This window comes from Triplophysa rosa, linkage group LG15 (assembly GCF_024868665.1).
Source record: "Triplophysa rosa linkage group LG15, Trosa_1v2, whole genome shotgun sequence".
Lineage (NCBI taxonomy): Eukaryota > Metazoa > Chordata > Actinopteri > Cypriniformes > Nemacheilidae > Triplophysa > Triplophysa rosa.
In genome coordinates this window covers 6,009,715-6,033,529 of record NC_079904.1, presented here as the reverse complement: position 1 = coordinate 6,033,529, position 23,815 = coordinate 6,009,715, and the positions used below count along the sequence as shown (strand labels likewise).

The 23,815-nt window shown below is 38.2% G+C and overlaps 1 protein-coding gene across 9 annotated transcripts in view; it reads right to left on the bottom strand.

Annotated features, from left to right (window-relative positions):
• The window catches only part of enah (ENAH actin regulator), a 94,245-nt gene that overhangs the window by 60,094 nt on the left and 10,336 nt on the right, over nucleotides 1–23,815 (bottom strand). For 2 of the 9 annotated variants that reach the window (XM_057352421.1, XM_057352414.1), the window contains exon 1: nucleotides 3,700–4,101. The exons of 1 other annotated variant lie outside the window; for it this stretch is intronic. In XM_057352421.1, the coding sequence (XP_057208404.1) occupies nucleotides 3,700–3,788 (89 nt within the window). In that variant the 5' untranslated portion in view covers nucleotides 3,789–4,101. 6 more of the 9 variants (XM_057352419.1, XM_057352420.1, XM_057352416.1 and 3 more) reach the window with 6 other exon arrangements.

Below are 23,815 nucleotides of genomic sequence, written 5' to 3'. Positions count from 1 at the left end.
ACTTTACCACTTAAAGGTGTATGAAATTTAGTGGCATCTAGCGGTGAGGTTGCAAATTGCAACCAATGGCTCATTCCACCCCTCCTCTGGAAGCACTACGGAGGCTGACACAGGACAAAGAAGTCGTCACATTTTAGCTTCTTTGTCGAAGATAACGTATTTACGAAACGCTCTCTGTAGAGCAGTTTGTCCGTTTAGGGCTACTGTAGAAACAACATGGCGAATTCCATAAAAGGGGACCCGCCGTGTATGTAGATAGAAATAGCTCATTCTAAGGTAATAAAAACATAACGCTTCATTATGTTAGGTCTTTATACACCTCTGAAGACATAGTTATGTATATTATATATCATTTTTGTCAGTAGATCCTTCAAAAAATGACACACAGCACCTTTAACTGAACTTTTCCCGTCTTACAAACGTCTTTCATATACAAGCATAGATTTTATTACTTTCCTTTCTTCAGCCTCAGATCCTTGAACTAGAAAATAAGATAAAGATATCAAGAAGTCTTCCTTATAAACTATAGTTTAATTGCTTTTCCAACCTGCAACCTGCAAATTTGCTGAATCAGGCAAATAAAAAAACATTTACATTTCTGAATGTGTATTTAGGTTGCTATAAAATTTACAGTTCCCTACATAAAGTAGCTATATGCCATTTTTCATTCATGTAATTTGAAGCACAAAATTATTTTTGCACTCTGCTTGCTTTCCTTAACATTCATACTTTATCTGTTTAACTGTGCATTTCATTTCCTCCATGTTAAGGTGTATATTTGTCATCATGTATTCTGTCAAACTTAACATGTCGCTACCAAACGGCTACAACATAAGCATGCGCAATCTCTCATTCTCACATGTGCTTGCATTGTAAAGCCCTAACACTCCGTAGTGATACTCATAAGAGACATTCTCAAAAGTCACAATCCTTCGTTAGGTTTTTTTGCTCTCTTTTGGTCTTTTTATAGGCTGAGGAATTAAAGCCATCACCTTAGCAACACTTGTACGTGGGTGGGTTTTATGCGTAGCTCCTACACAACACTGGGAAAAAAGATTCTGTATGAAGGCGAAAAAAAAGACATCCAGGCTTCTCTTGTGCTCGCCCTTTGTCTTCCTGTACAACACTGTGCTCTGAGCGCACGATCGCCTCGCATATACAAACTGATAAGAAATCTATGAGTCCATTCCCCGATTTGATTAAATAATTTGAGGGTCGATTGTACACGTGTATGCTACACCAAAACACTAAACGGACTTGAATGCATTAATACCCGCTCACCGTTAAACCTTGGCATCCTTACTATCATGATGCCAGTCATTGCAGCAATCAGCGGCAACCGTTTCCTTCCACAGCTGATATGGAGAGCCCCTGTGCTGCCAGCATCTCACCACCTCCACAGAAACTGCAAAAACTGGCTTAAAAATACACTCACAACCATGAGTCACGCAGAACGTTCGTTCTGGTGGATGCCGGTACAGATTCATTCATGCCACGCTTTGCAGGACAATGGGAGACATCATCGCTGCATAAACAGCCCCGGTGATCACATCCTCTGCATGGGCAGCTATTTGTGAGACAAGTCTGCTTTTAAGCCACTGGCAAGAGGACAAGAACATGCTTAAAAAGGACAGAGGCCAATATGAGCAGAGTGCTCATAGCTTTGTAATTGCAACTTTTCCATTTAGGCCAAGACACATGCTTTGAAGTTTAAAATATACATTCTTATTGCCTTTTGTAAATACCATTCTATAGACGGTTTCATCGGATGCACGCACTGGCCCTTAGTTATAATACAGCAATTTATTTTCAATTTAATTTAAATTAATATTAATATTTTATTGTATAATAATTGTAATACATACATTTAAAACTACTCAACAATTACAGATTCTTTGCGGATGTCTACCGGAAGTTAAGTTAGGGCCACATAATGTTCATGTTGTTGCTGCTAAAACTATATACTATATAATTATATAACTATATATATTTTTGCACAAATTTAAGATTTTTCCTTCAGGAGTTTTATATGTTTACTGATCACTGAAACACATAACAGCCAAAATATTGAAACGCTAAATACACTTGACAGCTGCCATATGCCATCTTTAAAAAAAGGGAGTGTGAAATCCACACAGCTTTACATGCAGGACATTAAAGATGATTATGAGCTGTGAGGAGAATAGGGACTTTAATTTACAACAAACAAAATTAAAAATTTGACAATCACTGTGACGTTTGACAGCATCATGGAAACCTCAAGCTCTCTCAAACTAAGGTGGAATTTACATTTTTTCCGTTCCTTTACATTTTAGGGAGCTGAGAATGCAAACTGAATATAACAATTATGTTAGCTTAGCTATGCTTTTCTCTATGCTAGTGTAAACTACAAAAATGCTAATTTGTGAAAACATCATGCATTCTGTAGTACATTGTTGTGATGTAAACATAACCTAAACCCTTCTAAATCTTAAGAATGGCTCAATAAATGGCACTAATAAAACGATAAACAACTTTAGCTAACAAAACTACTTTCGTAGTTTATTCAAATTTATGGTCAATGGGAAAACTGTTGACCTATAAATGTAAACAAACATACAGGCTAGTCATTAAATCTAGCACATAATACTCAAATGAGAAAAACAAGAAAGAACAATAAACACTGAAACTAAAAAAAATGCTTTAGTGTGCATTTAAGCTGGTGTAAATGGAGTGTTGTCAAAACAAATCAGCTTTAGGTTAACTAAGAAGCGTTAAGACAATCTAGCAACATACCCTAAACCCATTAAACAGCACCAGCTCTTCTCTACACTAGCAACACCCTATGACCTAAAGCATTCAAAAAAGCAGGTGTGATGGTAACACCGTGTTTACACAAGCAATGCAATTTGCTGTTTTTACAAGGTGTTGGGCTGTCAAGAAAGCGACAGGTGAGTGCTGAAAGCGACCTGTTTTTTCTCCATCGAGCACTTTATGGAAGCATCCGACACGCTGCCGTTCTCGCACCAACCACAACCATCCGCCACCTTTTGCATGCACGGAGGTTCCCACTAAAAACGTCACAAGAGATAAGTTAGTCATGGCTGCGAGTGGCAGCATGGTTTAAAAAACAACACCCTATTCATGGAGAAACAAAATGTCCCCAAATACCTTTTAATGCGTTTGAAAACATTTATATTAGAAAATACACTGTCAAGGATGCTGAAGAAAACAAAATGATGGGAAGCCCAGTCAAATTTGGTTTGTATGACAAGATTAGCACAAGGGGGATAGCTACCTATCAATGTTTGATGGCTGAATTTGCTGTACACAAATGTTGCTGGCTTGCCAAACCTTTTATAGGCCAATTTGTGTATCTTGCATCCATTCCACAGGGAGCTATAAAAGTAAATAAAACTGTAAACATTTCCCACCACACTTCCTAAAGAAGCTCACATTCTGCACAATCACGACCGATAACGGTTTTATTAAAGCCATCATCCCAAACACAGACAACCAGCAATGATGCAGAAATTAAACCAATGTGAATCAAAATGATGCCATTTTCCAGCCCTTACGCAATTTCTGTGCACGCTTCTAACAATGCGTTTTGCAATATAAGGTCCATTAAGGACGCATTCAAATAGATGCTTTTATTACAATATTCAACAGTTGCTCATATCAAAAACAGATCCGTAAATCCCGAGCGTGCCTACGTACCGGTGCACTTCCATTTTTGAAGACAGGGCGCATCTTTCATTCAGTATGAAGCCGGACACCTTGCACTGCGCTGCAGACTGAAGCTGCATGGCTTCCCCCGGCTCCAGCGACAACGCTGCGGACTCGATCGCGATCACACTCGCCTATTCATCGCGTTCCCCCGGTTGTGAATGCATCGGTTATTCATTACTCAGAGACGGGCGCGAGTCAGCGGCTCTTCGCCATGCCGTACGCGATGCCGCGCTTCACAGTGCTGGACGGTAACCTGGCAACAGGCATTTGAGCGCTCGCGGTTGTTGGGAAGATGAAATTGCTACGCCGTGTTAATACCGCTCAGCTAAACAGGCTTTTCCCGCCCTGACTCTCTGGCTCGCTCTCTTTCTCCCTCACTCGCCCTATCTTTCCTACCCACACCCTCTCTCTCTCTCTCTCTCTCTCTCTCTCTCTCTCTTTATTGTGTACAGCTCTGTTTCAATGGTGATTTATTTTCACTGGCTAAGCTTTGTTTTGAAGCAGCATGTGCGGGCAGTCATCTGTGGTAAACATTCAAACGAATAACACGCAAAGTACTTAATGCAATAATTGATACAGAATGAACAATGCCTTTATGACGTGACTGAATTACCGAATTGATACGTTTGTTTAGATATTATACTCATGCGTCATAATGTAAATCATAATATTTGGAGTCAAATTGTGCTAATAATACAAATGGTAATTGGTTCTTTCTTTTCCAGAAAACAAAAGAAGATATTTTAAATAATGTAGGTAACCAAACAACACTTACCTTTTTTTAAATGAACACAAAACCACAGAGACATTTCTCAATTTCTTCGTCTTCATTGGTTTTGTGTCCATGCAATAGAAGTGAATGGGTATATATACTGTATATATATATATTATAATATACTTTTGTGTTTTGCAAAAGAAAGGTAATCATACAGGTTTAAAATAACACATGGGTGAGTTAATGATTCAAGAATGTTCATGTTTGGGTGACCTTTAAGATGATGAAGAACATATTACTGGTCATTGGATATTAAAGGGATAGTAGTTCACCCAAAAACTGGTTTAATCGCTTTAAACCTGTATGATTTACTTTCTTCTGCGTAACACAAAAGGAGATATTTTGAAGAATGTTGGTAACCGAACAATGGCGGTACCCATTCACATCTATTGTATAGACACAAGAGCACTGGAAGTCAATGGGTAGACCTACCGCCACCGTTTGTTATCCAACATTTTTAAAAATAACTTAAGTGAAATGACACGAGGGTGTCTTGCACATGTTTTTGTGCACATTTGCTGTATTTATCAGTTATAATTTGTCCAGCATAAGCTTTATCTATAAACAGAATTAGATAGAGATAAATAAAGATCGCTGAATAATAATAAATCAAAAAATTCCTGTTGTGGATCGATCCAGAATCAATCAAGACAGAATTGCAATGCATCGCCGAATGGATTTTTCCCCAGTGCCACTTTTTACTTCCTTACCAATTGCTTGGAGCCATTAAAATCAGCAATCAATCTACACAATATTGCCGTGCGGTGTACGCCATCCTCTTCATCATAAAACAGAGCCATCAAGCAATTAAATCAGATTTTTAAAGCATGATTCTCAATCAGCAAAATGAAACCGAGGAAACATGTGACAGATGCACCGTGGGATCATGTGGTTTGCTGGATGGCAGAGAAGAGCTTGGCTGGAGATCTTGTGGTTTGCAATTGTCTGGCCTCTTTTCACAGGAACAGATGGGTGTGAGTGACAGGTCAGGTGCAGGATAAGGGCCATGTCTTTTTGAGGGTGGGGTTCACTGTGCAGACGCCGATCATAATGCACAGTCACGCTGTAAGCTTGCGGCCTGTAAAATCAGAAATTAATCACTCGGGCGCTGACAAGGGCACCATTGGTCAAGGACCCACCCAACTCATTCATTTATGGGGGCGAGATGACAGCAAGAGGAATCAATACAAATCTGATTATTTGCTTTAGCGCTGCAAAATGATATAGGGCAGACTTGGGCTAGTTGGCACAGGTCCTATAGCATCCTTACCCAATGGTCTCTCCATTTTATTTATCTTTTATATTATTTTTGATGTTTCTTGAATTAATAGTACATAATAATTATTTTAGTGTTTAAACTGTTGGAAAGACCAAGTAGCTGTTTGGTATTGTGGCAATTTACCCCAGTTAGAATGACAACGCACTATTAATCCTTCCATTTACAAAAAGATCAACATCTGCATCTTCAATTAACAATTCTTTCTCTAGGTTAAAATAGTGAAAATATTGAAAAGCTTTTTTAACAATAAACACAAAGAAGTAAGAACTGTGACAACTTGCCCCAGTTTCACCTACAGTATGAATACGAAGATCTGACACACTGTCTGTGCACCAGGCTCGAAATTTTCACAAACTATTGGGCTGGAATATAAAATCATAACTTTTTTTCCATTTCATTTCTTCAGTGGATGAGTGTTATCGCACTTTAGGAAATGTGCAAGTCAACCACAGTCACAGCAGACTCTCACGTTCAGAGAACAAATACGAATCAATTAGCTACTCTGCATCTGAGATCTCTACGCTACTACGCCACCAACAACAAACGTGGACCTTTCGAATCTCACGTAAACTGGAGCTGGCGTGCAGCGTTTCCAACATCTCGGGCACGAGAAGAGCCACCTGGGAGCACCGGGTTCCCGTGAGTGGGTGGTGCAGTCGGGTCAAGCTGAGAGTGTGAAACCTCATGCCCGGCATCAGCAGAACACATGGTGTATGGGAGGATACAAGCAACACCTCTGTTTATAAACCACATGTCCCCCAGGAGGTCTGGCACTGCCATTTCAAGATTCATGCCTTTGCAGGTGGTGGCACAACGGCTGCAGAGCCAGCCTGGGCTTGTCTTTTGACATTTCTTTAAAAACATTTTTTTTATAAAAACATACATCACCATATGGTTCTTCTCACACAAAGTTACACTGGGGGATGAAAATGAAGTTTAAAGGTTCATGTGCGGGAGCTGTATTAAAAGGGAGGATCTATTGACAGAAATGCAATATAATATACATAACTATGTAGGTATGATGACATAGCAACCACTCGCGGCGAACATTCTGTCTCAACAATGTGTTCCAAACTGCGTAGTACTAAAATGTGTGTGTCATTCAATATCTACTCCTGGCCGCCTGGTGGGAGTATGTTTTTCCTGAATACGACGGTAACTACATCGAGTGCAAACCCCTGCAGCGTTGGACACTTCGGGATTTCAGCCCTAAGGTGATTTCAGGTCACCGCGACTTTCGGAAGATTTGCGTGGCTTTCAACCGGTCCGCGAGCTTCATCTAAGCTTTGGACACTACTGAAAGGTAGGTGGACATAAATACATAGCTTTTATCTTGGTACTGACGAAATTCCATCGAAATCCATAGAGGAGAAGGTATTTTACTAAATCGCGGAAATTATGTAGTCACATTTGTGGCGGGTAGATTAGCGAATGTACTGCAGGCGTCGTTCTAAAAAAAAAAACATCGTCTGTATTTAACTCGTTCTATTTAGCCCATTCCAGCTAAAACAGTAAATTTTCATGATTTCATTTGAAAGAACTAACAAAATTCTACCTTCTATTCAAATTTCATGCAAATATCTGATAAAATGAGGAAGTTGCAAGCAAAAATGCGTGAATAAGCATTTTCGGTCACATGACTTCTATTGTAGTTAATGTATACTATTTTCATATATTCCCCGTTATTTTAAATATCATAACTTTCGCAATCCTCAACTGATTTTCACAATTCAGGTGTCGTCGTAAAGGGAATTTTCAGCTCTGTCTAGTCATGTGATCTATTTTGAGTTTAGGGGTGTTTGGAAATTTTGTCATCATGCCTAAACTATGTGTTCAGAAGTGTATAAAGACCTTACATAATGATGTGTTATGCTTTTATTACCTTAGACAGCTATTTTTATACACCGCGGGCCTTCTTACAAGGAATTCGCCATGTTGTTCCTTAGCCTAAACGCAAACTGCTCCACAGAACGAATTGCGTTAAGGCAATTCGCAACCTCACCACTAGATGCCGCTAAATTATTATTACTTAATTATGAAAATTCTTTTATATTTTACTCATCTTCATGCCATACCAAATGTATATAACTTCCTTTCTTTAGTTAAACACAGACATACAATCGTACTTTTGATAATTTAATTCATTTCGATTTCAAATCACATTGGTTCTTGCATTTCATGTTTTGGAACTTGCATATGACAACTGGTCGTGAGGTGTGAGGACCAATGAGATTCAACATTAAATTAAATGATTAAAAATAATAATTTTGCCACCATTTTAACTTATCTCCATGTTGCTATGGTTATTTAACAATATAAACGATACGCATTGGCTTTTGTGGAAACTAGTAACTTGGTATAAGCACCTGTTGTACTATTGCTCCTGTATGACATATTGCTTTATTTCTCCCTGAAGTCGCTTTGGATAAAAGCGTCTGCTAAATGACTAAATGTAAATAAATACAGCATAAGCTAAAAATAGTAAACGTTTTCTCTCACAAATGCTCTCGTTTCAAAAGACATACTAACCCAATAGATTCATTTGGATTACTTTAAAGATGGATGTATTTGCTTCGCTGTAAAAAAAAATGGAATAACAGAAAACTGAAATTTTCAGGCAACTTTTTTCCTGTAAAATTACATGGTTTTCGTTGTTTTCCTTGTAACTGTGCGGTCTTCTGTAATTTGCCGGCTTTTATTGCATTTCAAAAATAGACTGTAAAAATAATTCAGGCAGTTGGGGTGCCATAAATATACCATAAATAACTTTTTTTGCCATAAGACTACATATTTTTCCCGTTTTCTTGTAAAGTTGCAGTCTTTTTCTGTAATTTGATGCTTTTTACCGTATATCAAAAATATGTGAAAAATCTGTTAAATACACAGCAAAATCTCATAAAAATGACGTGAAAAATGTGTAAAAAAATAACAGGAGAATTGTGTAAAATTTCATTCTTTTGACAGTGTCTTGAAGCTTTACCATGTTGAATCCAATAAGAAGAAAACAAAACGTTATTTTAAAATACCATTGTTTGTTTATGTTCAACTTAGTCATAGACATCTGAGATGGCACAAGTGTGAGTAAATTGTGAGAATTCATATTGTAGTAAAGTTTTAATATAAACACTTTAAAGTAAATTGCCCCATAATCAGCTTCGTATGTTTATTTGAGAATGTACTGAGTAATGAATAATGTGAATAATATATCAACATAAACTGACATTTAATTAGGATTCTTTACTGAATGCATCATGCACCACAGTTATGCCACAATCAACCTATATTTGTGATCTTATCCCGAGCTGCTCAAAATCCAAAAGCATGAAAATAGCTTTACCTTTATGCATGCAAGCACTCTTTCTTGCCCCTAGTAACAACCTCCCAGCATGCTGCTATATTCTAAAACATGTGACAGGAGAGATAGACTGACTGACTGCTAGTGTCTGGCTCCAAGTAGGATATCATGCAACACTTTAACCATCTCAATGTCACGTGAAAAACATTTTTTACTCAATGTTACGCATCAAAAATGAATTGGCATTAAAACACCAGCCACCATTAAAACATATTCCACTTTACATTTCTGTGAAGTAACATTCAGTTGATTCAACGCCATTTAACTACGGACTAAAGCATTTTTTCATGACTTTAAAGCTACCAGTTCTTACAGGCAATAGTGAAAGAATGCAAACATTCTAGAACAGTAAATGAAAGCAAATGTCATTCTAATCATACCATTATGGCTTTAAAAACATTTTTAAAAAAGGATGCGGTTCTAAACAAGAACCGGTTCTTTATCGCTTCAAAGGACGAAAGAACGAAGCATGTGCCCTTCAAATGTTCAAAAAAGACATCCGAGGGCCACAGGGCCCTTGTGTCCTCTTCACACTCAGAATCAGACAAGCAGATAAATCCCTAGATCAGTACCACATCACATCCGTGACATAACTGTAAGAGAGGGAACAAACAACTGCACCAATTTGTCCTCTAACGCAGCAGGTTTCATCATGTGTACGAGGCTACGGCATCAGCATCCTTATAATAGTATGACGGGTCGTGAGTCGAGATGTTAACTGAGGTAGTATTTCAGGCGAACGAGCTGGGACGTCAGCTATGCCGAGGGATAGAGTGAGATTGGATTAAAGCAACCAGGATCAGAAAAGCAATGCTGATGATCTACTGCAACACACACAAACACACACATCCCTGTGGAGCAACAACATCACAAACATACCAGCCTAGGTCACGTTATTCTGCAATCACTTAAATCAGCTCAACGAATTATAATGACTCGTCAAATCAGCTTTTTCAAAAACAGCTTTTTCATGTGGATTCAAGTTAAAATTTTAAATTAAATGCAGCTGAATTATGTTATATAATAATCACAAAGCCAAAGTGGAGTTTCCCAAAAAAAAGCATGCACACATTACAACATGTGAGCACAAATAATAATTTTACAAGAAATGTTCAATTATTTAAAGTGTGATTGACCTTCTGTTTGCAAATAAATGAAACTAAAATATTATGTATAACAGCTGATTTGAAAAAGTTATCTAGGATTGATGGATGAATAGGGATGCACCGACACCAAAGACCGACACTTCATGTGACGGAACTGACTATAATTTGTTGTGAAATCTGCTTTGAAAGTTTGTGACAAGCACAAAAAATAATTATTTTTTTCATAATATGTGTAAAGTGGAATTGTTTGTAATTATGAAGCTATTCTGTTTCTATTACTCTCACTGTGTTGTGAAAAGGTACAGGCATTGGTATCGGCGAGTACCAGAAAAAAAATATCGGTACTCGTACTCTGTCTTTAAAAAATGGTAGCGGTGCATCCCTAATGAGTAGCCAACAGATCACTAATATCTCCATTCATAAAATTCTAAATATTTTTAAACTAAAGTTTGTGAAGTTTTATATATTGTAAATGAAGATCTCCATATTAACATAGAATACCACATTTTAGGGCTGTCGCGATTAACCGACGATAAATATCACGTGATTTATGCAAAGCTTTTGAGTGAAGTACGGGAAAATGCTGCTGCATCTGAAAGCCAGAGGGCGCTCTCGTGCGGAAACTCCAAATAGGCACTGCAGAAGACCTTAACATGTTCTAGAATTTTTATCACTGTTACTCAAGCCTCATGCGGTATTTTTATGATAATAAAGTATATTTATAATGATCATGTTTGACGGGTGTTGCTTTTTCAAATGCACATTACAAGCGACTCAAACTCGCACTGCTTTTAGATCGAGCAGCATTTCCTACTGATCCCAGAGACGTGCTTCACGGACAAGCTATGCATTAAAAAAATATCGACACATTGCATATCGCAGCCAGCTTGATTTCAATAGGATTTAGTGGTATCGCGATAAATTATCGTGCAGCCCTGCCACATTTTTTATCATTACATTAGCAAGCAAAAATACTATTACTAGGGATGCAAGGATACCAGTATCGGTATCGGGCCCAATACCAAGCTTATGTACTCGTACTCGAAAAGATACACCGATACCAAAAACCAATACTTCACGTGACATACCTGACAGAACTGACTGAGATTTGTGCTTTGAAAGTTTGTGACAAGCACATACATATTTTTTCATAAATGTTTTTTAGGCGGAGTTGTTTGTAATAAAGAAGCTATTCTATTTATTAGTTTCAGTGCATTGTGCTTGGAAAATTGCCACCTCACAAAAAAACAGGTACAGGCATCGGTATCAGCGAGTACCAGGAAAAAAATACTTGTTTTTTTAAAAATGGTATCAGTGCATCCCTAAAAGAAAACATTTTGTAAACTTATCAAAACCATCTGGAACCTTTAGCTAGACATTCAAATTCTTATGTAGTGACAATGTAAAATGTGTCTTTTCTCATTGTGGAATAAAACTAACATTTATCATAACTGCACAAGCAAAACAGATTCTTGTGTCTACTACTAACTCTGAAGTCAACGCAAGACTATACATACATTTCTTCCAGGAATAAACTATGTGAAAAATGAAACCTGGAAACCAAAGATGTCTGACAGAATAAACAACACACTTTCACGACGGTGTTCCTAAAATACACATGGGGCAAACGGTTTAGCAGAACTACCTCATTGTTATGGCACTTGTAAACTGTAAGACCTGCAGGACTTGTCTTACAGAAACCACTTTAACACAGGCGACTGTCAATACTGGACATCGAAAACAAGTCGTGTCAAATGAGTTAATTCGTATGCTTATCCCAATCCATCACAAATACATACAATTTAAAGCAGTTACAAAAAAATGCAAACCGTTCTTTGTTTTATAAAATAAGAATTGCAGAAAAATATAAAGCAGGATTATAATTTATCAATGGGTTGTGGTTCTAAGTAGGGTTCCAGTATAGACTGCATAAATCCTGTCTCTTACTACACCACGAAGCTCATTTATATAAAGTCTAAAAAGAAAAAAGCCACATCACCCCCCATCTGTTAGGAATACAACCACATGGTTATTCAGCAAAAACATCAAACCCAGGCGTTGTGGGAAAAAGCACAAAAACAATCGACTGATCTGAACTGAACCGCGAGAAAAAAAACGCTACTCATGATACCGGATGAGAAACTATTATGGGTCAAGTTAAGCCCACTTTATTAGACCTGTACCTTTACAACACAACACAAAACTGTCTATACTGTATGGTCTACTGTAACTTTAACACCCTGTGATAAATACTCCCTATTTGGGGCGTCTACTTCAAACTAATTTTATCACAAGGTGGTTCAAGTAACATTTGAATATTGACTACCTCATGCCCCTTTTAAGTTTATAACCCACGCAACAGAAGCCAGAGGATACGGTTAACCGTTTACTATTTTTACCCCGACTTCAGGCAACACCAATATTAGCCATCAAGCTCAATTACTCTTCCGTCTGCTCGTGAAACAGAAATATCTAGCATTTATTTACAAGAAATCCTCTATAAGTCACCTAGCGCTCACCGGCCGCTTTCTCGCCTCATACTCACACGTCATGTGTCATCGCTGCGTGTTGTAATTCTCTGCCCGTGAGGACCCCGTGTACTGTTCTTCTTCAGACTCTCCTCGGAGTCTAAAGTGTCCTGTAAGCCAGACCCAGAGACAAGGCCGAGAGATGAGTTTCGTCTGCTAGGACCCCTCCCTCAAAGCTAAATCAGGCCGGCTGGGCAGCCCCCTAAAGAATGTCCCCCGAAATAAACCTGCTGACTGAAAGGCGTCATGACATCAGCTCTCTTCAAATGTTCTTCTTCTGGTCTCACATCTTTCACTCGTTTCCCAACTGGGGCAGTGGAGCAGTGACAGTTCATCTACAGTCTGTTCAATCCAAGTCACATAGATGATATACTAAGCATAAAAGGCAAGCTGCTGCTTAAAAGCAATTATGAATGGCACATTGGGGTACGATTCAAAGGCTTTGACGGGAAAGCTTTATTAGAGCGGAATGCAATGATGCTAACAGAATGCTTTGATATACAACATGGCAGCCAGTTTTCATAGGAAAGCTATCAAAGGAATACTGTTCAGAAAAAAGCTAATAAAAACAATTCACCATCATTCACAATGATAGTTTGAGATGTTCAAAAGTAAATATTAAGCTCCAAAAGAAACAATACTATCCTGTATATATAACTTCAGAGAGCAGTTTTTATTGCTCAGAGGCTGCTCTTTCATAGCTCAACAGATTTGATGGAGCTCCATTGTGTTTTATTTAAAGGTCCAATGTGTAATTTTTTGGAGGATCTATTGACAGAAATGCAATATAATATACATAACTACTGTATGTCTTCAGAGGTGTATAAAGACCTTACATAATGAAGAGTTATGTTTTTATTACCTTAGAATGAGCCATTTCTATTTACATACACCGCGGGTCCCTTTACATGAAATTCGCCATGTTGTTTCTACAGTAGCCCTAAACGGACAAACTGCTCTTCAGAGCGCGTTTCGTAAAAAAAATGTACCTGCTTCGGTAAAGAAGCGAAAACGTGACATCTTTGTCCTGTAATAGTAGTGCCGTAGTCCTTCGAAAGGGAGGGGTGAGCGGTGGAGTGATCCGTTGGTTTTAATTCACAACCTCACCACTAAAATCTCCACATTGCTCCAAGTATCAGTTTAGTCTCAGACGTTTCTCCAAAAATTGCTTGGGATTTAATTTAGATTTATGTAGAGTAGACACATGAACGATAATATAAATTTGGGTAACTGAGGAGAAATGCTTGAGTTTATTTTGAAATATTCAATAACAATGACTTTTGATCAGAAACTTGGCCATTCTAAACTCTAATGGAGACGTTTGTGAGATTTGTGGATCTTTTTCGTCAGTAAAAATATCTGAGACACACGAGACTTAAATAAACGTTTCCGTTTCCATTTAATCTCATTGAAGTTTAAGAGGATTGATCGAGATATTAAAGAGATCTCTGTGATTCTCTGTCTTATGAATATATAAACAAAGATTGTGTTCCTTGGGGAAAACAACAGCATTAAAATGACATAAGGGTAAAAATGAGTTGACAGTTTGGAGATGCAAATTATACATTTAAACCAGTGACTCATTTTTCCATCATCAATAATAGATCCCTGTAAAGGTCAAGTTTAGACCTTCTGAGTTCTGTATTCACCTCTGAAACAACCTTACAGTCGCCTCTGCTCCCCAATGTTCCAATTGGAGATAAACAAGAGGTTAAAGACTTAAAGTTAAAGTCTATTTCCACTCTGGTTAGCAACTTCAATACAAGTTGCAGTAATGTAACTGGCAGACAAGCAGTCCTTTGCTCTGTGGAGGCTTTTCTAAAGTTACCATGGAGAGAGGCGCTGCGGTGAAATCTTATCCTTGAAAGAGAAGGAACAGGCCACCGAAACCAAACTGCGAGGCGAGATGCAAACAGAGGGCCGCTATTAACAAGATCCCTTAAAATACAGACAATCCTGCATCCCTCCAGCTAACCTTTCATCCTAGACGTTTGTTGAACTGGTCTCTATGGTGACTTGGCCCCGTACGTCTCCCTGAAGAGATGGGGCCGTTGGACTTGGGAGATTAGAAAACAAAAAGTTGCTGTTCCCACACTATCTGGGCTTTGGTGAAAATATTTTAAAGAACAGCCAAACCAGTTTCTCCAATTCTGGTCTGGAACACTGGTGGGTTTTTGTGAATAAGTGAAGCTTGGGTGAAATGCCACGGTAGCCACCAAACGCTGGAAAACAGAAAGTCTGTGTGTTGTCACTGAAGAACTTCGAAGCGATACAATAAATCAAAGCGATCGTGAATCTCGCCCAGTTCAGTATGGATTCTCAAAATGAAAATTCTGCGGCGGGATCGGGAAGTGTTCTGCTAGCAACGGGGTGTTGTCACAACAACGTGAAGGTACATCATGCCATGAAATGCAGTTTTTCTTCTTTGTGCTTGTAAATGTTGCCAAACAAGTCTCAACCAACGCTCTGAATGTGACAATCAACCGACCGCAGGTGACATTTAGTGCCATTGTTTCAAGCAAAAAAATCTATCAGAGCACTATTTCTGAACATGAACCATTCAGTCCCTGACAGAAAACAAATAGAATGTAATCCTGATGTGCCGAGAAAAAAATACACAGCGAGCTGCATCGCTCTCGCTGCCAAACTTCTGTTAGTTGTTGACAAAATGCTGACTAGTGAGAAACATGCCCAGCTTCTCAGGATATACGACCAAGATCTCCGGCCATCAGCATTCTGATCTCTGTAAAAGCCAAGTAGTCAATGGTTTAATGTGCACTTTTGCCTTCCAGTCATCCAGTTTGTTACTAAAGCATATCAGGTGAATATACTTCAAATGAAAAATTGTGACTTCACAGTGGTTTTGAAAACATCTTTACCACATTTTTGGAAACTTTAGGCACTGGCACCTTATTGATGGAGAAACACACCTCATTTCTCAACTGTTGTATAGTTTCTCCTGCTGACCCGGTCAACAAAAAAATGCCGGCCTTGGCGCTGTCACTCAGCTTAGCAGCAGATTTCAACAGGCAAAAGCTGGATATACCGCTTCAGTGACTCTGAGACCATAATCCCTAAATCTTTTAATATCATGTAGAAAACGTTCGGACAAAAGTCATGAAACAAGAATGAGGTCTAACAGAAAGGATGGAGGGATGAGTTGGTTATGGAAACGAGGAGGATGAGGCAATCGTTATTGGAAAACCTGAAATCTGATCAAGACAAAACTAATAATCGGCAAGGACAGATGGCTTGTAGAGTGCTGAGTAACAACAGCTAAAAATCTAAGTATAACTTTTCACAGTAGCACTATGCATCTATCATTGCAGTCAAAATTGTTCTTGGATTTAAATGCATCTATCTACCTTGTATGTTTTTTAATTGAAACATCAGCTTTAAGAATAAGCAACATGAATTTTATTGCTAAATGGGATTGTGAAAAACCAATGTGCTCCCTTATGTTACTAAACAAACTGATGGTGTCTTATAAATACCCCCAAGACCCTTGAAAAGGACCATGAAGAGCCATTTGAAGTCATAATGGCTTCTGCCTATTAGATTGACCTTAGAGGAGCTACTCATCCAATTAACTCGGGCTGCAATATCGATCGATTCAGTACACACGAGCACATTGATTGTTCTTGACCACACAACTGATACATCTCTGAGGTTAGTCAATTCTTTAACATTGTACATAAAAGCATCCGCAGGATTACGTACGTTTCCCAATAGGAAACCAGAAGGTCTATAGGATTGTACACTGAATATCTACAAGGCTGTGATCATCTGTTTATTGTTCATATATCATCAAATACTCTACATTTTACACACAATGGAAGAGTACAGACTAAATACACAGAGTCATCAATGTTGATATTTTGTTATTGTTCATGCATACCAATTTGAAGTTATTTTCAGTCATTTTATCTAGAGATGTCAAACGATTAATTGCGATTAATCACATCCATTATGTTTACATAATATATGTCTGTGTACTGTGCATATTTATTTATATAATGACAAAGACGTATTTACAAACACAAAAACATACACACATACATACATTTATGAAATATTTATATGTATTTATTTATATTTACCAATTGAAATTAAATATAATATATATATTTTTTTTTTTCTTCAATATATGCAGGTATGTGTATGTTTATAATACAAAATTAACATGCACAGTGCACAGACATATATTAAATGTTTCAGCCCAAATTGCTGGGTTTTAATCTATTATTGGGTCAAACAAACCATTTTCTGGGTTAATTTAACCCAAAGGCTGGGTTTGGTACCATGTTGACCTAATGGTGGGTTGAAAATAACCCAGCATTTTTTAGCATTGTTTTACCAGCGCAAAGGTTGTGGGTTCAATTCCCAAGGAACAAAACACATCAAATTAAGTAAGGAGTCAGAACACTTAAGCTTGGATGGCATCATGGGCTAAAAGATTCAGATCACAATTTACTAAATCCAGAGAATTTAAAATACATTGTAGGACAGTGGGTCCCGGTCCTCAAATCTGATTGGACGAGAGCACTTTAGCTTTACTGTTGCATAAATCACATTGCAATGGTGAACATTAGACTAGCAAAAAATGATAAACAAGTGACAAAAACACTCAAGAAATATGTGGAAGTTACAACTAGAACAAAAATACATCTGGCTAAAAATAATCGCTTGGGCAACCTAAAATTATGCTCTCAATAAAACCCATCTAAATCCAGTGAGTTATTTTCCTCAGTTCTCTCTCTTTCTGAGGTAATGAAGTCCACATGGAGGTGAGTGAAAGCCTCTCCTGCACCAAACATGGCAATCAGTATGTGATGAGTCATGCCCTCCTTTAGCTGCTTTAACCCCCTGCTCTCCATTTTTCACTCATAACAAATAACTCGGGAGACTGTGACCTGACGTTCCACTTACAGCTGGAACTCCGAGCAGCCGGACTTGTGGAGCACATCAGCACGAGCTGAAATGTCTCCTCAGAAAAACACAACTGCAGTGCATACTTTCCATCTCCTCAGACTATCAGTCATGGGGCCCGAGGTCTGATGCTCGGCACACACGCAGCACAGAGCGCCACGCTTCAACTATGCGGAAAACAATGAAGCAACTGAGAGAAAAAACTGAGAAAAATATATATTTTTTTCAAACTCTTTAAAGTTTCAGAACAAACTCAAGGACGTGAAAGATGGAGTTGTTCGAGTTACATGGTTATATCATCGATTTCTCCTTAGTGATTTTGTAATTTTTTGGAGGATCTATTGACAAAAATGCAATATAATATACATCACTATGTCTTCAGAGGTGTATAAAGAGTTTACAAAATGAAGCGTTATGTTTTTATTACCTTAGAATGAGCTATTTTTATCTACATACACCGCGGGTCCCCTTGCATATAATTCACCATGTTCTGACAGCCGCAGTAGTGTTTCGAATGGGAGGGGTGCAGTCAGCGGTTGGTTGCAATTCGCAACCTTGCCACTAGATTTAACTGACTGGACCCTTAAGCAAAGTGTGAAAAAGAAATTGAATATATCTGCGTTTAACATTAAAGTTACATGAAACAATTTTTTCCTTTAGAGGCAGACTTTAGAAAACATACTAAGATAGATTGTCATCTAAGGCACACTTTGACAGTAAAGCCCGTGGCATACTTCTTTTTTTTACGTATACGCGAGCAACCTACAGGGGTCAGGTTTTCTTCTACTACCTTGAATCGATGCTCCCAGGACACAGTTTCCACCTGGGGGTTAAACTAATTACTGCAAGAAATGCAATGCACATGCGCAACCTGTGCGTACCACCTTGTATGCGAGGTAACAAAATTACGGTTGCGCGCATAGTTTTCCGACGAAATTTGTGTCACACGCACTGTACGCTGTCCCTCGTTTACGCATAAAAAGGGAACTATACTTCAGCCTTAATACTAACTGATCCTAAAGCAGTTGTATTTTCTATAGCCCCGCTGACTATGTATCTTACAAATACAAGCCATGTTCGGCTGTGTGACCCTAGCCTGGCCTTATGCAGGAGTCCCAAGGGATATATGCAAACTGCATTATAGCCTCCCTGTGCATAAATCAGCATCTCTGTTGTTAACAACTTGGTGTCGACTCAAGATGACTCGATTCACATTATAGCAGTTGGTAGGGCTGTCACGATGATTAAATAATCATCTCATCGCGATTGTTTGACCTCATCGCGATGGTTTCAGATCATCGCAATTACTGCACATCTCTATAGAAGACACTAGGGGGAGCTGTAGTGCATCTGCATATTTTAGTGTATATATTGTAACTAAAGCATGGTAGTACTTGTAAAATGTACCACCACAACACAATCACTTTAAAAAAACTAAAGCATATACCATAAAAATAACCTGCAGTACAATTTAATATTATTTAATCTAATATCAGTGTGAAAACCAGTCTACCAAAATTTAATTAACATAGAAGTAAAACTTTATTGTAGTCTTGCAAGTGAGAAAAAAAACTGACTAGAAGCTTTTTAATGGTGGCTTCAATTCACTCCTGATCAATTTACTTAATTTACAAGTATTTGGCGGTTGTATTATTGACAGGTAAAAGCCTAAACCTTATATTTATGATGACCCAATTTTTTCTATGTATTTTCAAGAAAAAAACTGTCTTATATTGAGAACAATATGGTCGTTTCAAAGCTGAATAAAAAATGTATGAGAATTAAATGTAAAAGCTTTTAAACAGACAATTAATCATCATAATCGCCAAAGCCCCCAAAACAGACAATTAATCGTCATAATCGCAATGATTTATTAGACAATTAATCGTCAGCCAAATTTCATAATCTTGACAGCCCTAGCAGTTGGCATAAAATTAGTGTGAAATCGATTAAAGTTGTTAAATGTAACTGTTTTTGGTAAAAACAAACAAAAATCAGTAAATAGATAAAATATACTGTAAGTCTTGAAAACTGTGCCCTAAGCTCCCGGGTGCAGTATCCCTAAATGAACAAACTGCTCTACAGAGCGTGTTTTGTAACCGTGTTATCTCCTTCGGCAAATAAGTGAAAACGTGACGACATCTTAGTTCTGTGTCAGCCACCGTAGAGCTTCGAAAGGGAGGGGCGGAGTGAGCCATTGGTTGCAATTCGCAACCGCACCACTAGATGCCGCTAAAATCTCCACATTGCTCTTTTAACTTCAACGTGTGTAATTTGTTGTAATTTAGATATAGATAGCGATAGAGGATTACATGTTTAAATATTATTTTGTATTTTCCACCTAAACCTGTTTCCATTTCCATTTATGCATTTGGCAGACGCTTTATCCAAAGTGACTTGCATTGTATTATACTATACACATTGCCCTATACATTGTCTCTGAATATGTGCAATCCCCTGGGATCGAACCCATGACGTTGGCATTGTTAGCACCATTCTCTAACCACTGAGCTACAGGAAAGCTGTACCTGTTTAAGGTACATAAATCAGCGAGCTGTAGCCTACATACTTTCTTGCTGACACCGTTGGTTGTTAAAGTGAGAAATAAAACCATTGCACTGAATCGGGATATTCATTAAATGATCTTTTGTGCTATAAAGTAGAAAAGGAAGTCATACAGGTTTGGAACAACATAGGGCGAGTAAACAATGACAAGGATATAAATAAGTGAACCAAGCACGCAGTCTTACACCCAAATTCTTTAGTTTGTAATTTATTGTTCTAAACCATGAATCACAACTAATGATTTTTGTAAATACTTACAGATCTAAAGCTGCTTAAAAAGCAGGCCGCTAATGCTGCAATCTATTGACTCATCTAATGAATGTTCAGCCACGTGTAGGAATTTGATCAAAACAAAAAACACTACAATGAAATGTACTTCACCATCATGGTTGGGCTATTATATAGAGTACACTTTGCAGTGCAGAGGGGAAAAGTAACCATTCAACAATACTGAGGCTTTAATGGGCAAGCTGTAGTTAATCATGCTGTGCACGGCACGGCTCTTAAAGTCAGGCCGGCCAAAGAGTCAGCTTTGGGTGGTGGATATTCAGCAGGACTACAGCTTGAGCATTTTCAAGCCGTCCAAAAAGAAAATCCTTAGTGGAACACACAAGCTATTGGTTCGCTGAAGTGTGTAACTGATGTTGAAATAATTTGAAATAAATGTAGACATCTTACTTCATCACATGCTTCTTAAAGAGTCTTAATCTTCTATATGTTACTGGAAATGGAAATCTGATCTCACTCATCTTAATTTAATGTACTTCTTAACTTCCTCAATGCTTGTAGTGCACAACTTTTTCCAGACCAAATTACAAATGTACTGATCCACTACATGAGATATGAAGTCAGAATTTGCATTAATTTATTGTACAGCAGCAGAATTCCGTTGTCAATTTAGCGGCATCTAGCAGTGAGGTTGCGAATTGCAACCAACGGCTCACTCCACCGCTCCCTTTCGAAGCACTACGATGGCCAACACAGGACTAAGATGTCGTCACGTTTTCGCTTCTTTGCCGAAGAAGATGACGTATTTACGAAATAAGCGCTGTAGAGCAGTTTGTCCATTTAGGGCTACTGTAGAAACAACATGGTGAATTCTGTAAGGCGACCCGCGGTGTATGTAGATAGAAATAGCTCATTCTAAGGTAAAAAACACGACGCTTCATTATGTAGGGCTGTACGTTAACTTTTTTTATAACACCGGTGCTACAGAGGTTTATAGTTTTGTAGCACAGGCTAAACAGTTGTAGCACAAGTATACATCTGTTATCATCATAAAAAAAAACACAAGTGGAGGTCATCACATCAATAGACAGGTGACTGAACAAGGACATTATACAAATGGATAAATAAGGGCCACATAATTTTTAGTTTTCCCCAAATTCGTTTTTTCCTTTTGAATTTTTCTGAGTTCTATATTTTCAATGCTTTACTATACAGTAGTAAATGCATTTTGTCCATAATATTGTCCACTATAATATTTACTACATTAAACTGCAGAAAAATGATTGTGTGTACTATAGTATATTTGAAGCTTGAAGCGTAAATATTTAAGTATACTACAGTGTTTACTAGTGTATAAATTTAGTACAAGTTAATTCTTTTATCATCCATTTCAAAGCAAGCATACTTTTATTTTGGCGGGTCGTCGTGAAGACGCTTAAGTTTCAGTGTGTTTTGTAGCTTCACTGAAACAGTGAAATGCTCATAAAAAAAATGTAGAACTACTCTGTGGATGAAGTTCATGTGTTCATGTCCTCGTATAGCAAGATACAGACAAATCCACAAGTGTCACGCTTATTAACATGTTGTGTATGCAACTCCTTCACTTATACACACACAGAACAAGCAGAGGACATGTTTAAATAGTAGAATTCCACTTTCGTGATTCCTTCCATGTTTTCCCACATCGCACAGATCATAGGGATCTAGATCAATGGACTCGATGCAGCCGGAAAACAAGTTTTAAGTTAGCAAAAAATAAATAAAAACGAAAATAAATAGTGGTGCGCCATTAGTTAACCTCACACACAAACAAGCACAAGGACAAACGCACTTTACACAAACCCGAAGCTCTGTCTAATGCACCTGCCAAACTGTATCACATGTGTGCAACACTATTAAATTTATTCTTAGCACAGACCGATTTTTTCGAAGCGACATGGTAAGGTCTTTATACACCTCTGAAGAAATTGTTATGTATATTATATTGCATTTCTGTCAATAGATCCTCCAAAAAAATGACACTGGACATTTAATGCAGGTAAATAAGCAGTTTAATAAACAAGAGTAATGGCCACTTTGTATTGTGTTAATTCAGAGCTGCTCTTCCTCTGCTTCGCGTCAAGCACCACATTCCCCGGCGGATGAGGGGAGAACATTGATCAAATGAGAGAAAAAGAGAGAGGCAGAAGAAATTCTTCACAAATTCACTCCACATGCCACAAAAACACTCTGGAGACCCTTTTAACACGTGGCCGGTGGGGGAGAGACTAGAAGGGGACTTCTGAAAGAAGAGGGAGGGCTGGTTAATATTCTGAAAGCAAATCGCTGTCAGGCTGGATGCCTCAATGAAACTTTTCAGAATGTTTAATGTGCTGCCAAGAGGTACTGCATTGTCCTCTAGGCAGTTCCCTGAGGACCAGCATCACAGACAAATGCACTACTGTAAAGTTTGGAAACACTAACTAAGCAACTAAGTTGTTTTTTGAAAGAAATCGATACTTTTATTCAAAGTGCGGGTATTACACTTCTTCCAAAACTGAAGTAATTGTAATGCAACAAAATGACCATTTCTGTTTCAACTAAATCTTCAGAGAGTGTTAATAGAATCCTACACTTGCATTATAGAGAGCTGTGCAGACCCGACGCTTTCTAGCTATCCATTTATTAAGATATTTATGAAATTTCATCTCATGCTTTCGCCAGCGCTTCCCAAAGGTGCTATAGGCTCAATTCTCAGATACCGTTCTACACGTCTGTCCTCAAAATCATGTTAGCTGTATTAGCCCTCTCTCAGGGTCTGACAGGTGTGAGAACATTGTGATATTAACAGTCTCATGAAAGGGAAGTTTGTTGTTTGCTGTTGACGGACTCTCACCTGTTACACCCACTGGCACAAGTGTGTTTGGGATTGACACAAAGACAGACAAAAAACAGACAGCTGAAGCCTTGTCAGCTGTTTCACAACCTTCAATGCTGACACAATGCAAGTCAACGCAAACACTTAATTCAGCAAAAAAGAAAAGATAAACAAATTATGCCTCTATTTTAATTTACAATAAAAATATATGCTGCATTACAGCAGAACAATTTAGAAGGCGTTATTCTTAACAAAAAGCACAATGCAAAAAACATTTGCAAACACAGCTCCTCACAAACTGCACCTTGAAGGGGCGGAGCTTACAGAAAAAAGGCCCCTCTGTTAGCAGAAAAGGCAGGTGCAGATTGCAGAATTTGTCCCACTAATCCCAGCACACACCCACACCCTGAAATAATAAAGAGGAAAGAGGTCAGAAATCCTAGTGCCAGCAGCAAGGTAACATAACCCACTGACTACAAGCA